Raw genomic sequence first — 16,577 nt, forward strand, 5'->3', positions numbered from 1 at the left:
TGGTCTGCTTCCTCGCACGAGCCGGCCGGCGGGTACAAAAATCTGCGGGCGGAAGGTGGGACCCGCCCACGAGTTATCCATGCGCGGGCCCCGAGGCCGGGGGGAGGGGAGTGGGGCGCCCGTGCTTGCGTGGGCCGGGTCCATGGACCACGGGCGCGCGGTGGGTCGTCGTTTCGTTTGCCTAGCCGGCCGGGAGGGCTGACCCGCCGACTTGGATTGGATATTTTTGTCGGCTCGGGCTCGGTCGGTGCGCCACGGGAAAATATCTTCAAATAGCCATCCCATGCTGCTACTGCTCACGACTTCGGTCGAGAAATACTACAGTATGATCATGCCAGTTAGTCAGTACCGAGAAATACCAGAAAATGCGAAAATATCTCGAATTATGCTTGCGGATTTATGTCTTTAAGATATGTTTTTATTCTTTGATATTCTTATTTTTCAAAAAATAGCATGAGATTTACTACGTTGCGAATGAATGGTACAACCAGAATACTGCCCGGATAAGAATGCCCTGGGAGCACGAGCACCACACGAAGCGGTGCGCCGCGCTGGTGGGGCCCCTTTCTATTTTTCTACCGTATCTATCTACTGAACCTGCCAAAGCTGGTTTGCCGCACCGCCGACCGCCTGCCTTCATTGCTCGGCCCCTCACGGTGACACGTGGGCCACGTAAGCTGTACCCCACTTGTCAATGACGCGTCCGCCTCCATTCGCCCGCACCAGCAATCCGTCGCCCGCGCTTTTTCTAAAAGCTGGTCACCGGCCGACGTCCCGGTCCCTCCCGCTGCCTCACTGTCGCGTGGGGCCCACGCGGCCGGAATTATGCGCGTCCCCACACGGTGGTTGTTGCGGGCGGCGGCGACGGCGAGGCGGTCCTGCTGGGGGGCTGGCACCGCGTCGCGGCCGGTGCTTCACCCCGACACGGCAGGGGCGACCTCACGGCGGCGTCAGCACACATCTCGAGAGAAATGGCACAGCGCGCCATCGTTCAGGTCTCGATTTCTTCATTTGCATAAACTGTATTGTGCTTAAAAAAGGACTTCTCCGGACGTTCTTAAACTGGTGTACTGCAAATGTGCATGATTTATTTATGCCTCTTGGTTTTATTCGAAAAACTGCGTCCGGTCGAGACCACTTCGAAAATGGGACGCCAAGATTCCATTCTGCTCCCTCCCCCCCTCTCTCTCTCTCTAGCTTCTTTGCAACTGGCTCTAGAGCGCTGAACCTTTCGTTTCCTCGAGTGGCCGACGCCTTGTTATTTTGTTCACAAAACCGGTAGAGCAAACTGTGCGGAAAATGGATTACAGAGATATTGGCAGTAGGATCACGAAAACAACTGTGATTGTTGTCACAGGTGACAGGTTATCTGCAAGTGGGATCTGTTTGCCCTTTCTTTTCTTTTCTTTTTGGGATGCAACTTGGCATTGTGACACCTCTCTACAAAGTAGGCATGGACTATGTATGGTCACACACCGCGATCGGTGCGGCGGCGTGGAGGTACTCATGTGACAAAAGCAGTCGATCCTTGTGGTAGTGTGACATAGTAGTAAATGGTCACGATGATGGTGGTGAGATCCACAATGCGGTCGTTTGCTTCGTTCACCACGACACGGCAATGGTGAGCTCGGATTGGTGTGATGATATAGTCGGTTGTGATAGCAACTAGCTCTAAGATATGATCGGTTTTTCACCTCAACACAACAATAAAACTACCACTTTTATTTCTTCTAGCCTTTAATGTGTTCTCTACTGTTCAAAGAACAGCTCTACTGTGCTCGGCCTTTTGAGTACGCAAAAGCACAACAGGATGATGGCAACTTGCTTTTTCAAGAAATAAGCGTGAGTGTTTACTAGCTCGATTAGTTTTCCCCATCGCGCACAGAAATTACCTTACGATACACAGTATCATTTCCATGGTTCTTTTTTCTTATACCCCGTTTAGAACCTTGGAATTGAATTCGGACGCTATTAAGCTAATATGATTATATATAGAATGTATCTGTATACTATTGTTAGTCATACGAGAGAGATACTTATGTGCTATATCTCTACTATAGAGGAATGAGTCAAAAAGCGTGTTATAAGTTACGGAATAGAAATATAGCCTGGTGGTGTATATAATCAATTTTTTTTATCTCACATCATATGAATTTAGGATATTCTTATATCTAAACTTTAAAAGGTGATGGGATGTTAAATTCTAAATCAAATAGCCAAATAACCTAGTTTATTATTTTAAAATAAGACGATCCAAACGGTTCTTCAGAAAAATAAACAAAAAATATGATGATGGTGCTCCCCGTTGCCCCATCATGCATGCCTTGGTGCGGCAACGAGATCCAGATCCAGCTTGCCACCAGTCAGTACCCGTGCCGCCATTATGTGCTCCATCCATCCATCGAACGTTTGTGTCATTGCTTGCTTGGCAATGAAAGCAAGATCTACACTGCATTTTCCCCGTGAGAAAAAAGGAAAAAAAAGACGATATATATGGCTGAAAGCCAGACGGGTTGGTAGGCCACTACTCGTGTGGTCAGAGGGTACGTTGCCTGTCCTCCCGACCCCACCCCCCACCCGGAGGCCACTACTGATCATGAGCTGCACTGCACTGCCAGGATATCGATGGGTGGTGCGTGACCGTTTCCTAGCCTTCAGTGTTCATGTGTTGCGTATACGCTTTTGTGTGCAGTGCAATGGCCTTGTCGTTGATCAAACCAAGTGCATTTTCAGAGATCAGTTGGATAAGGATCAGGTCTTTAATAATTATGAAAAAAAGCTAAAATGAAAGTATGTACCATGTACTTCCTCCGTCCATAAAAGAATGCAACTCTCGCTCATTGATGAGTCAAATAATTTTAAATTTGATTAAATTTATACAAAATAGCAGTAATACTTATGTTACAAAATAAGTATTATTATATTAAATTTGAAATTGTTTGGCTTCTCGGGGTGCGAGAGGTTACATGCTTTTGTGGACGGCGAGGGAGCAGAACAAAAGCGCAAGTCTCTCTCTCTCACACGGGGTAAATCAAGAATTACTTATGTTCTTCTATTGAGAATAGGTAGCTGGTGAATCAGTTCGATCTAAGTTTGAAGAGTAATTGTTCATATCAATTACTAGAACGATGCACTAGTTTAATGTGAAGAAAGTACAAAGATATGATCGTTGCAGTTTGCCAGAACTGTTAGCATTCTCATTAGTCGGAGTCAAGACTTTGACAAAAGCACGGTTATTTCTGATTGCTGTTAACATGGCGCCATCCTGCAACAACATTTGTCAGCGATGGGCCAGGCAGGCAGGCAGGCGGCCCATTGAAAACAACAGGTTGTACGTGGGCCCTTGTCTGCCTGATGCCTCGGCATATTCCACTTTAGGCATATGCTGGTGGTGGCAGAACGGTCATCTTCTTCTCACAACCCGGGCCATTTTGTTACTCTTGTTCCAACCTACTAGTACACAGGGAAGTAATGTCATGTGGGCCTCTAAAGCAGTCACGAATTTCAAATGTGCCAACTCGAATTTGGTTTAAACTTCTTTTAAAAAAACAAAAGAATTCCGAATCAGAAAAGGATCAGTGAAGATACACGGCTTCCACCGTTAGCTCCCAGTGCTAAAGAAACACCCTCGTTGATTGCATTGCAACGGCTTTCAAAGCGCCCGGCAGGGTGCCTCAAATCAACGTGGATTTCATTTAGACGCCGTGGGTGTCGGTCACTACTGGGTTGGGCCATATTTTACTTGCTTCAGCCTTTCACAAGGACGATGGGCCAGGCCAAGCAGCAAATGTAGCATGGTGGCTGGCCCATGTACGGTTCTCCTTTGAGCCCGACCCGCCGCCACTCATCGCTTGGCCCCTTCTAGTGTCATTGTATGGGCTTGGGCCGATGCACGGTTCCATGTATTGGGAATTTCCATGATGCATCATCTCCTTTTTGCGATTTGTATGGGCCAGCACTTGCGAGCTGTAGCCTTTAGCCCCGCTTCACAAGTACTGATAGGGAGCAAAATCCAAGGCTGCCGTGGTCCATGGAATCTTAGCGGTTAGCAGCCTAGTCGAGAGAAGCCCCTATGCATCCGCCATGTCTCCTTGCATTGGACCACCACCGTTGGCTCTATCAAACATTCAAACTGACGTACGTGACCATCACACGATCTACCGCGGTACTACTTTACTGAATGAAAAGATATCCTTATTGCACACATTCGTTTTTTTGCTGCGAAAAACAATACAGACATAGACGCTTATATATACACATGCACACTTATGGATACGCAGTATATTTATTTTTAAGCTCACACTAAGCTATAAGCTTGATTAATGGCTGCTGGTGACCACGGTGCTAAGGTACGGTTGTAGGGCAAGATCCTAGTGTTCAATAAGAAAAGAATATAGAGGATTGTGTATGTGATGCACTGGTGCCTAAATGGAGTAAATTCTAACATAGTATTGTCCTAAAAGGATAGGTATTTTTCTACCGTAAATATAAACGCACAAATATGGATAACGACTCTATCACTAAGAAAATGACTTACTCCCGCCGTCCATTTTAATATACGCGTTAGGATTTTCAAATGGTCAAGCTTCATACATTCGGCCAACAATTGCTTCAATTATACGCATGTTTGGTGTACAAAGTTACATGAATAGATTCATATTTCAAGTAGGTTTTAACATAAAGTTGAGTTTGTTATAATTCATATACTATAGGAGAAAGTAATGATCAAAATATACATCTAAAGATATGGTCCTGCAAAAAATTAAGAACATCTCGGACACAGATTTTCTTTAAAAAAAATTCTCGGACTTAGATCGACCTCGGCACGGGATGCCCCAGCTTGAGGTGGCAGGATCGCTGGAGCTCGGCACATTGACATCCCGCTCAAGCTCAGGGCCTCAGGTTCGTCTCCTCCCTCTGTTTCTTCTGAACCTTTCCCTTCTCTCTGACTCTTTCCTCCCTTTCTCTTCCTTCCCTGGCGGCGACGACTGGGCGAGCGGCGGCGCCATTTGTCACGTCTTCGCTCAGCCCTTTGCCGGCGACGAGCATCCTCCAGGTATGCCCGCCCCTTCTCTTTCCTTCTGCTGTGCGAGACGGAGCACCCCAAACCCTAACAAAACTCTTTGTATTCGGATCTGAATCCAGTTACAATACATTACCTACTACGATTTCGTTTGCAAAAATTATCGGGTGTGCATGTGTACACCCATGTCCTATGCTGGGTCCGCCCTTGCCGCCCTGTGTCATAGCGTTTTGTTGAAAAAATTATATGGCGGAGCAACTGATGTTTCATTCATTTCAGAAGAGGAGCGTTGCTCCCCAGCTTAGGCGTGGTACCTTTATAAATCGCAATGAGGGAGGGTTCCCAGGTGAGCTTGTGTACTGTTCTACTGTTTATTTTAAGGTGCAAATGGACTGTATGTTTTCATTGGAAGTGATGGTGCTGTATTCCACTCATTCAAAGATGCTAAGTAATGTTCGTGAGCAAATTGTGGAATTCTGTGCTTTCTTTGTGCCTTATAGCACTTGGGAGATGTTAAAAGTTCCACTGGGATGATACAGAATATCAAAATTGATTTTTGTGAGGCGAAGAGAAAAGGATTTATGTTCGATGAATCTATTTCATTCATTTTGTAGTGATTACTATGCTAATCAAGTAAGCATGTGTTTGCTGTGCTGAATTTTTGGTAAAGTGTTATGGAGATACAAGAGGAATTTTCAGCCCTTGGCTCTATGCTAGACTGAACATTTTTCTATTGAGCATTTTCTTTGTGAAACCCTTACTCCCTGTATGTTTGTGTGAAGTTTTAAAAGATGACTGGCTCATTGAAGGTTGCTTATGCTTTAAGCTTCTCTTTGTGTTTTATATGGCTCACTGCATCAGTGATTCCCGTGCTTTCGTCACTTGTAGGTGTTTCTTTTCTCTTTTACTTCAATTTAGTATCACCTTCTGGGTCTTCGCGCAGGATATTGAGTGCAAGGAAAAGGTGCAGTCATTGGTACAAGGTGGTAATGAAGAGCAAGCTGAACAGCTAAATACAAGAGTCACTGATGCACATGGAGGAGATTCTGGTTCGTTATCAGCTTCTAGTAATGATAATAAGAAGGTTTCTCGCGAAGACATTGAACTTGTAAGATGAATATATTCTATTTTGCATGTTGGGGAATGCCTTGCACTCTTATATTGTTTCTAAGCAACCAAATAAAAACACTTTTGCAGGTTCAGAATCTTATCGAGCGCTGTTTACAGCTATATATGAATAAAGGAGAAGTTGTTAGAACTCTTTCTAATCGTGCACGAATAGAACCTGGTTTCACAACGTTAGGTGAGGTTTTCTTGCATTCGATACTGCAATTTGTGAATATATAGTACAGTAAATTGCATTTCTGGTCTTGCTACATCACTAGACTTGTATAACTAGGTCGATAGAGGTCACTTGGTGCTTTTTGCCAGTTGACATAGCATTATATGCTGAAGCGTCACTCATGCTCCTCTCTTCTTTCACCTTTTTCCATGGCTGTGTGCATGAGCTGATTGTTATGTTGCCATTGGTAAACATGTTGTGTCACAAGCTTATATCTGGACTGGCGTAATGGTGGCATACAGTGACCTACTTAAAAAAGAGTACTGTCCTACATAAAAATTTCTTTTAGTTCGGCGACCTTTATGAACTGCCGGTTAAGTTTCATGATCTCCAGTGCCATTTGATGTATATAATATACCTCTTTGAAGGAACTAATGAAAGCTATGCCCTGGTAATGCACTAGGTATTTGTGCTTCAATCAGAAACAATTGGTGATGTGCCTAAGTTGGGTACCTTCGATTGTTAAGAGAAATTATACTGTAGTGCTGTTATGTTATAACTTTTAGCCAAAAGAGTGATGTTAGACTTCTCAAAGGCTCCTGAAATGATCTAGTAAATCCATTTCGTTTAATATTCTTTCGAGATCTTTCTTTGGGTATATGCTTATCATTGTTAATCTCATTATGCCAATAGTTTTCTTCTAGTTGCTTTTACCTGTTTAGTCAAGATTTAACCTTGTGGACATATTTTTAATGGAATATGATATTCCTCTTTTGTTGTTATGGCCTGAAACAAATTTGCATTTAATTGTATCTACTAGTATAACACTAAATCCTTCACTATCTTTTTGTTCTCAGTGTGGCAAAAGCTTGAAGAAGAGAATTCTGAGTTCTTTCGGGCTTACTACATAAGGCTGAAATTGAAAAAACAGATTAACATGTTTAACCATTTATTGGAGCATCAATACAATCTAATGAAGTACCCAGTACCCCAGCAGGTTCCATTTGCTCCCAATGGAATTCATCCTATGCCCGGTAATGAATAACTTTGTGCTGCAATCTTTCAACAAAATCAGAAAAAGTGAAAGTGAATAGTTTTTGTTTTCCAGCCTTGGCCTTTTATTTCCACATGATTCCCACTTTTTTTTCTGAAAAATCTGTGATTTTCACTTTGATTCCACAGTTTTTGGTTGTCAGTCAGAACATTTTTCGTCAGTTATGATTCACAATTACCCATTTGCTTCCACATACACATCACATTTGCTCAATGGATGCTCTATGCTCCTTTAGGCTGTCACCTGCAAGAGCAGCACCTGCTTTGTTTACCCGTTTCAAGTGGTATTACCATATTGTACCTGGTTCTTCCCTCTCCAGAAACCAATTTGTGCTATTGCCCCCCCCCCCCCCCCCCCCACACACACACACACTTTACAGAGTTGAAGCCTATGAACTGCCTGATTAGACATCTCAATGAAGGCAATGGTGCAATTGTCCCTTTAAAGAATGCAGAGTATGGGAGAAAAATGTAATGTGACTGGGGATGAAATGGAACTGGCTACCAGCTTGAGTGCTTCAGAGTTCAGAGATCATCACCAATGTATCAATCTGGAGTTTGCAAGCAATTCTTTTTTTTTTTTGGGGGGGGGGGGTGGTTTACTTGCAGCAATTTCAAAATCATTACACATCAAGCAAATAAATGATTCATAAGATGGGAAGCAAAATGTTGGCAATTCTTCTTGTCACAACTGCATAAAGTCTTGCAATTTAACATTAAATTTGAACTGAGCACTTGCATTGGTTTGTTGCGAAACCTTCTGAAGATTTATTATAAATTAGCTAATGCAGCTGTTGGATAAACATGTGAAAATGTGGCGTACTTTTGGTCACTTTTCACATGTTGACTGATTTCTTCTTTCAGAAACTGATTCTTCCTTGCTTTGCTTTGTTTCATTGTTGATTGATTTCTTCTTTTGAAATTGATTCTTCATTACTCTGCTTTGTTTCTCGTTATTGAATACAAATAGACACTTTTTTAGAAAAGTTCTATGGTCTTTCTTATTCAATGCCACCTGTTGCCAGTGCAGTTAACAATATGCCAATGGGATACCCTGTACTTCAACAACCTGGAATGGCTGCTCCAGGTCAGCCTCATGTTAGTCCAATGGCATGTGGTCCACCAAGCAGTCATGTAGTAAATGGAATTCCTGCACCAGGAGGTTATCATCCGATTGGCATGAATTCAGGAAATGGGTACACATCTATTTTATCTGGTTACCTTTTGCTTTCATGTATTTTCAAATTTTGTTCAAGTTAAGTATAGTATGGTAATTAGGAAAGTGAGGAAAAAAAATCTTAAATCATTGTTTTCATGTTTGGGATTTACAAGGAATCTTAAGCAAATTGGCAGTTCCTGGTAGTCAAACCATCTAGTTGCTTCATTTTCAGTTTGTTGGATTATTATCTGAAACAATTCAGGCAAACTTACGCAAATATTATTCATAATTTGTGCAACATGCAAGCAAGATGATTGATATATCTGAGCGCTTGTTCAGGTTCAATATTGTGACGAATTGTATAATATAATGAAAAATAATGTTAGATTAATTTAGTGACTTGATGTTTGCTTTCTGTTGTTGAAGCATAATGGAGAACAAAACACATGAAACTGCACATGCTGCCACAGCGGGCAGCGCTATGTCCTGTGAGATGGCTGTGAGTCCATCATCTGCAATGTCAAGCAACAACCATGCATCTTTCACTCCATCTGAGATATCAGGGATGTGTGTGGATGAGACAGCAGCCAATGCCACATTTGGAGCTCATGTCGGTAATGGAGGGCCTCTGCAAATAGGACCCGATGCTGCCGATGGCTCTTCTTTAGGCCAGCAGATCTGGGATTTCAGTCTTTCTGATCTATCAGCAGATTTGACAAATTTGGGAGGTAGTGTTCTTATATTTGGACATCTTACCATACATATAACTCCATCTGTAATTAGTTCTCAAGATACACTAGTCACTGATTCGTTAGACTTGCATATGCAACATATGTAAACACAATATTACTTTTTTGCATGATTGCCTTTGTGACTGATGCAGGAAGTTAGTAAGATATACGTAAGTAGACATAGCTTCAGTGCATATAAAGTTACCTGATTTAGTTGTCTTTGAAACCATTTATTCATGTCTAATTGCAGAAGCTGTGTCTACTTAGAAGAGGTGACTAGTGTATCAGCAGACTTGAAACCATTTATTCATGTCTAATTGCAGAAGAGCAAGGTTCCAAACAGTTTAATGTTTTCCATGGCTTGTTCTCACTTCTGCTAGTTTTTTGTTGTCAGACCTGTCAGCTCTTGAGAACTACTCAGGCAACCCTTTCCTGCCTTCAGACTCAGATCTCCTGCTTGAGTCCCCGGACCATGATGACATTGGTAATTTCGACCACCTCTTCTATGTTTCAGTTCTCAAAGCTCGTCACCATGGTACTCTGATACTGTGTGTTTTTGTGCTTCCAGTTGAGTATTTCGCTGATGCCATCAACGGGCCATCTCAATCAGACGAGGAGAAACCATAGACAGAGATACTCAAATTGCTACTCGGACCAGGCGGCCACTTTCTCTTAGTTTCTTGGCAAGCTGCGGTTCTGTACCACATGGAATAGTTTGTGTACCTTAGACATACTCTGTCTGTTAGCGTCAACGCCTCAAGCCCTCAACCATATCACTGAAGAATTTTGTAGAGAAAGAATATCCTAATTATATTTTAATAAATGGCGGTGTAGCCTTGTTCGTTATCTGGGAAACCCCTTTTGTCATCTCAACTTGTCAATCCTAGTTCATAACCATGGCTGCTGCAAATGGTGAAAGTCGTACTTCTGTCTGAAATGGACATTTGGTCACATCCCTTTAAATTATGACTTAGTTTCAGACAGATCTTCAATACCTTATTAATTTTGATAGCATGCTGAATTGTTTGCTACAACATTTGATGCAGTGGTAGTACTCTAGCAGACTGATACAATGCCTTTTCTTTACTGACCAGAGGCTTGTTCCTGATGTTCCCTCCCAGATGAGCCAAAAGAGAAAAGGACACCTACGATTCCGGCTTTAATCTTGGGATACGGGACTGTGGGAACAAGCGAGTATGGCCAGTAGTCCGCAATCGCCACAGCGCCTTTACGGCCGAGCCCTGTTTGGTCCATGCAGACGAGACGGGCATAGATCTGCCTGCACTTTTGACCAGACCGACGCCGGAAGCCCGGAAATGCAACGAGTGCATGTGCATGGGTCTTGCTCGATTGCCTGCTCTGCATTTCGTCTTCCCATTTCCTGTGCACTTCCAAATGTTTGGTGCATGCGTTGGACAAAGGTCAGCTCGACCTTGCCTGCATTTTGACTCGCTATATTGAATCATTCAGTAAAAAGAATTCCCTCATTTACACCTGTAGCCATGTAGTACTAGCTACTTCCATTGCTGAATATCCATGCTACATATCTTCTAAAAATAAAGGCGGCTAAAAAGGTCGTGCGCTCGCGCCAAAATTTGAGTTGCAAAGTAATCAAGGGACATGATTAAGGATGTAAGTGGGTATTTAATAGTATTTTTTGTCAGCTAATTAATTACGATAGCACGCCACTCTAGTTTATTTTTTTCTCCCAAATTATTTACGCGAAATGCTATTCTAGTTCATGTTATCAACTTTTTAGGTCGACTGAATGACCTAAAATATATATAACTTACATCCCTCCTATACATATTCTAGACATGGTAACATGCAGTTCGGATTATGTTTCGGGTGGAATCAAAAGCTACGAACCGTAGATCGCGGGTTGAGGCCTTTTCTTCAGTTTTGCTTCAACTCGCTCCCTCACTTCCCCTGGAGAGGAGGATCTTTTGCTTTGGTTGTCTCTCCCTTTTCCTCACCTTTATTTCTGTTTTGTCCCAGCTCCAAGCCCAACAATGATGGCCTGCTTAATCATGTCGACGTCCCACACTACTGAGACACAAGGTATGTAGAGCCTGGTAACAACATAGTATATGAGCATGTTGGAATGCAAAGATGCCCTACTGAGTGTGTCTGAACTCTAAAATTAGAGAATTCATTTTGTATTCAGCAATGAAAACACGTCTAATACTATTTCGAGTACACTCAAGATTATTCTTTCGGCTGGAAACACCACAACATATTTAATATTAAACCCTTAGCTATTTCAGAAAATTACACAGAGCAGCAACCGCGGACCATCCGCAAAAGTCACTCGAAAAATGTTATCATAAATCTAATAATAAAAATTAGAAAAAGGTCCTAGCTAGGCACTAGTCGAGGGGTGTACTATGTTGTCTCACTCAGGTCATTCTTTTGAAATATTTCACTCAGGTCATTCTAAAATTAGTCCTGTTTGACCTCAAGATTCCTGTTCGCTTTTTCAAAGAAACCAGCATTACCGGGTTCAACTAGCAGGTTGATTCATTATATATGCTCTACAACAGTTTGACTATATTATGCAGTTTCAATTTATGACAGGAAGGCATCCGCGCCATTTTTGGGACAGCTTCAACTTTCTCGTATAGAAAAACCAAAGAAATCCCACTACTCGTGAAGAAGAGCTAAATGAGATGTGAAGCGTGCTTACATAAACTACCTTTCATTTTTACTGGCAAGGAATCTCAACAGTTTTAAGATACTAAACACACACACGTTTTTATAAGAAAAAGGTGGCTTGATATATAATTACTTATGTCTTTTGATGTTCCACGAGGACACTTGAAAAGTACTACATCTCTTCTTTTCATCAGGTTTATTTTCAGACAAAATAGTCTTTACATCACTTTTATCTCGCACAGGATCCACACTCGGCGTCTTGCATGGTATTCCTCCGTCCTGAAATGTAAGATATTGAAACGTTTAAAATTTATACCCAAATATAAGATATCCTAGGGTGTTTTGAAAACTAATATCCTTTATTTTTTATAAATGTACCTAACAGCCCTCCGTGAAGTCAGCAAAATAATAATCGAATAAGGCATTAAATATAGCACATGCATTATTTTCTTATCTACTTAATCTGTTTTGAAAATACTAAGACGTCCTGATACTTCAGGACGAAGTGAGTAAGGGTACGAGTATTGAGAGCAACCACGTGGAAAATAAAGCTCAGACTAAGTATGCACTAGGACAGTACAAATCAGCTGCCATCAGGTCATGAAACCCCAAAAGCTAAACCCAGTTTCCACACATGTTCCCACTCCACAGTCCATCGAGCAGAGAGGAGCACTGACTGACAGGCTCATCTCGTGCTCATCCGTGCTATCCCCACGCACTATTTCTGCCGGATGACGCGGAGGGGGGTGTGCAGCACCAAACAAACAAAAAAGTTTGGGGGAGGCATGGACATCGATGTCGCCGGGTGCGGGCGGGCGCTGCTGCTACTGCTAACACAAATCATGGCTTGATTCGCTGAGGCCGGCTCCGACCCAAGTCAAAAAGGATCAAACAAAACACAGGCCGCCGCCGGCACGCGCGCCCGCGCGCATCAAACGACGCGAAAGAGCAGAGAAAATTATTGTGATCCGCGGCAGCCTGTCTGCCGATTCGATTCGTGTGTGCATGTGCTGAATTCGGCTGCCCGCCGCGCCGTGTTCGCGCGTCCGCCACCTTGTATGGCGCCAACCGCGGCATGCATTTCTGATGATTTTCATTTTTCAGGCAAGGCCGCAAATTTGGAGGTGAACTCAAACTCCATTCAAGTTACTACTACCTCTTGGTATACATGACATTGTAGGAAATAGCTGAGATGAGGGTTCAAAGTTTCACCGAAATGTCGCGAGTTTCAATGTTTTCGATCGGGGAACGGAGTAATACAAACATAACCTTAGTCTTTGTGCTCTCTTGTAAACATGCAAGTCTACGCTCATATTTTCATTTTAGGGTGTGTTGTGATTTCTTACTCATTGCACGGATATGCATACTCATGTCAAGCGTTTATCAAGAGTCAAAAAATACTCAAAACTTACTATACTGTAGAAGTCTCTATTAAATTCTCAGTGAAATTTCATGAGTTTAGGAGTTTTCTCCCATGACAAAAAGACCCTATATTGAAATCTCAAACCCTGACTGAGATGCCGTACCATTCGTTCCAGAAAAGAGCTGATGATAACTGTTGAATAAGGCTGTGCTCCAGTGATGTCTGTATTTCGTCGCTACATTATTTTCCCAAACAAAATCCATTTTAGTCCATATTCTTTTTTAAAACTTTATTAGATACTCCGGAAAATTGCAATTTAAGATCCTGCTTTTTTTTTGCCTTCTTTTCTTTTTCACCTCATATGGTCTTCTTTTACACTAGGAGCATACATGCATCTGTTTCTTTCTAATCTTTCTTTTTTAACGAAAAATTGTGGAATGCCTATTCATTTTCATGACCGACGAATGTACAAGAAAAATACATGCAAGGAAAGCAAAAGGGAACAAAAAAACAAAAGCAGAAATCTGACAACATCCTGAGCATACAAGGTTTCTGTTCTGGATGAACCACTAGCAAGAGTCTGAAAGGTGAGCCGCAGCGCACAAGCAGTCAAGCCACCTTTGAATCTCTATCCATGTCCCCTCTTCCCTCCAATTTATAAATACCACTCTTCTGAGCTCCCTCCAAAGCCAGCCAGATCCCCTGCTCACTCACGCTGCACCACCTCACTGGTGCATTGCCATGGCCAAGAACGTGGTGGCACTCCTTGGCCTGTTGGCACTTGCATCAGCGGTGGGGATGGCATCCGGGGCCGGCGGCCATGACTACGCCCTGGCATTGAAGAAGAGCATCCTCTACTTCGAGGCGCAGCGCTCCGGCGTGCTCCCGCCCAACCAGAGGGTCACCTGGAGAGAGAACTCCGGGCTCTTCGACGGCAAGGCCAATGGGGTACGATGCGCAATGTGCTTCGTAGCATTCATCAGAGCTCAATGCCGTTTCTACTAGCATGGTGTCAATGGTGTATGCCTCTGTTTTGATTTTTTTTTTGTTCTGAACATTTTTTGCTGGTTCAGGTGGACCTTGTGGGAGGGTATTATGATGCGGGGGACAACGTGAAGTTCGGCCTGCCCATGGCGTTCACGGTGACGATGATGTCGTGGGGCATCCTGGAGTACGGCAAGCAGATGGCGGCGGCCGGCGAGCTGCGCAACGCCATGGACGCCGTCAAGTGGGGCACCGACTACTTCGTCAAGGCCCACCCGGAGCCCGACGTGCTGTACGGAGAGGTGGGCGACGGCGACACGGACCACAGCTGCTGGCAGCGGCCCGAGGACATGTCCACCAGCCGCCAGGCTTTCCGCATCGACCCCCAGAACCCCGGGTCCGACCTTGCCGGAGAGACCGCCGCCGCCATGGCCGCCGCGTCGCTCGTGTTCCGCAGCACCTACCCTGGCTACGCGAACCTGCTCCTCGAACATTCCAAGCAGGTAAGGACAGACGCTAGGACCAATTAAGATAATCCTAGAACACCAGATTGCTGGAACGTTCTCTGACGAAGACGATCCTCTGTTGTGTTCAGCTGTTCGCGTTCGCCGACAAGTACAGGGGGAAGTACGACGCCAGCATCACCGTCGCTCGGAACTACTACGGATCCTTCAGCGGATACGGGGTAAGTCACCTGAAAACGAAGTGTGGCCATCTGATGCTGCAAACACGCTGCAGAGGCCTTCAATGTCGTCCATGGTCTGGTGCAGGACGAGCTCCTGTGGGCGGCGGCGTGGCTGTACGAGGCGACGGAGGAAGGGTGCTACCTCGAGTACCTTGCCCGCAACAGCGACGCCCTCGGCGGCACCGGCTGGTCCATCAACCAGTTCGGCTGGGACGTCAAGTACCCCGGCGTGCAGGTCCTCGCAGCCAAGGTACGTTCCGGTTCTCCTCCGGTGTCCGGTGCACATGCTTTGTTCACCGGACATGGCATTCGGTCGAACACCCTAGCTCACAGCAAGAAGTCTTGCAGTTCCTTCTCCAGGGCCGCGCCGGCGCGCACGCGGCGACGCTGCAGCGGTACCGGCAGAACGCGGAGTTCTTCGTGTGCTCGTGCGTCGGCAAGGGCGCCGTGAACGTGCCGCGGACGCCCGGCGGCATGATGTACCACCAGCGGTGGAACAACCTCCAGTTCGTGACCAGCGCGTCGTTCCTGCTGACGGTGTACGCGGACTACGCGACGAGGCTGCCGGGCTCCAGCGGCGGCGTGCGGTGCCCGGGGGGCGCGGCGCGGCCGTACGAGATCCTCGCCTTCGTGAGGTCGCAGGTGAACTACATCCTGGGCGACAACCCGCGGGGCACGAGCTACATGGTCGGGTATGGCGGCAGCTTCCCGCGGCAGGTGCACCACCGCGGCGCCTCCATCGTGTCCGTCAGGAGGGACCCCTCCTTCGTGAGCTGCCAGGAGGGGTACTCCAGCTGGTACCCGCGGCAGGCCGGCAACCCCAACGTCCTGGAGGGCGCCATCGTCGGCGGGCCCGACGAGTACGACGACTTCGCCGACGAGCGGAACAACTACGAGCAGACGGAGGCCGCCACCTACAACAGCGCGCCGCTGCTCGGCGTCCTCGCCCGACTCGCCGGCTCCTGCGGCACCGGCCTGGAGGAGTACCAGCTGCCGCCCGCCGCGGTTAACCAGACGTCGCCGCCGCCTCACCGCCGCCGCCCTCACCACGCGCCGCCGTCCCCGATCGAGATCGAGCAGAACGTGACGAGGACGTGGGTGGTACGGCGCGCGACGTACAACCGGTACTCGGTGACGGTGACCAACCGGTCGAGGAAGACGGTGCGGGAGCTCCACCTCGGCGTCTCGGAGCTCCGCGGGCGGCTGTGGGGCCTCGACAAGGCGCGGTACGGGTACGTGCCGCCCAAGTGGCTGCCGGCGCTGCGCGCCGGCGAGAGCCTCAGGTTCGTGTACGTCCAGCCGGGGACGCCGGCCAACGTGTGGGTCACCGGCTTCAAGCTCGTCTGAAGTCAAGTCACCAAGTGACGGCGGCGCTAGCAAAGCTAGGATTTGGGTTTGGTGTGTGTTGCATTGCGTTGCAATTTGCAGTGCGATCGAGTCTGATGGGAGGATGGAGCGAAGAGACCACGAATTGTGTGCGAGTGCTCATCCTCTTCCTCCTGGACTGCGAGTGTGTCGTGTTTTGGTTAGGTTGCAGAGGGATTTGGAGAGATGGAGTAAGTGTTCATCCTCTTGCCCTTGCGAGTTAACGAATTGGATGTTGTATTGGACCCTATTGAAAATGCTAATCAAGTTGTCGTTG

General features: G+C 45.7%; 2 protein-coding genes and 1 long non-coding RNA gene across 4 annotated transcripts; all 3 read left to right on the forward strand.

Annotated features, from left to right (window-relative positions):
- Positions 1-4,839: 4,839 nt before the first annotated feature.
- Positions 4,840-10,103, forward strand: LOC112887150. Of its 2 annotated transcripts, none has more exons than XM_025953248.1 (9): positions 4,840-5,056; positions 5,303-5,369; positions 5,967-6,131; positions 6,221-6,326; positions 7,163-7,339; positions 8,389-8,554; positions 8,944-9,245; positions 9,643-9,732; positions 9,817-10,103. In XM_025953248.1, the coding sequence occupies exons 2-9, from the start codon at positions 5,352-5,354 to the stop codon at positions 9,873-9,875; spliced, it is 1,083 nt and encodes a 360-aa protein (XP_025809033.1). In that variant the 5' UTR covers positions 4,840-5,056; positions 5,303-5,351; the 3' UTR covers positions 9,876-10,103. The 2 variants fall into 2 exon arrangements, with proteins under 2 accessions (XP_025809033.1, XP_025809034.1); XM_025953249.1 differs by having other exon boundaries at positions 4,843-5,056; positions 5,306-5,369.
- A 232-nt stretch (positions 10,104-10,335) lies between these two features.
- LOC112884271 lies at positions 10,336-11,924 on the forward strand. Its single transcript, XR_003227070.1, has 3 exons — positions 10,336-10,669; positions 11,247-11,309; positions 11,826-11,924. It is a non-coding gene; the product is annotated as an uncharacterized LOC112884271 (long non-coding RNA).
- A 2,043-nt stretch (positions 11,925-13,967) lies between these two features.
- Positions 13,968-16,563, forward strand: LOC112886501 (endoglucanase 15-like). Its single transcript, XM_025952411.1, has 5 exons — positions 13,968-14,214; positions 14,340-14,753; positions 14,846-14,935; positions 15,021-15,185; positions 15,284-16,563. The coding sequence occupies exons 1-5, from the start codon at positions 14,008-14,010 to the stop codon at positions 16,280-16,282; spliced, it is 1,875 nt and encodes a 624-aa protein (XP_025808196.1). The 5' UTR covers positions 13,968-14,007; the 3' UTR covers positions 16,283-16,563.
- The last annotated feature ends 14 nt before the right edge of the window (positions 16,564-16,577 follow it).

The sequence above is a fragment of the Panicum hallii genome, chromosome 3 (genome assembly GCF_002211085.1).
Source record: "Panicum hallii strain FIL2 chromosome 3, PHallii_v3.1, whole genome shotgun sequence".
In the NCBI taxonomy this organism is placed as follows: Eukaryota; Viridiplantae; Streptophyta; class Magnoliopsida; order Poales; family Poaceae; genus Panicum; species Panicum hallii.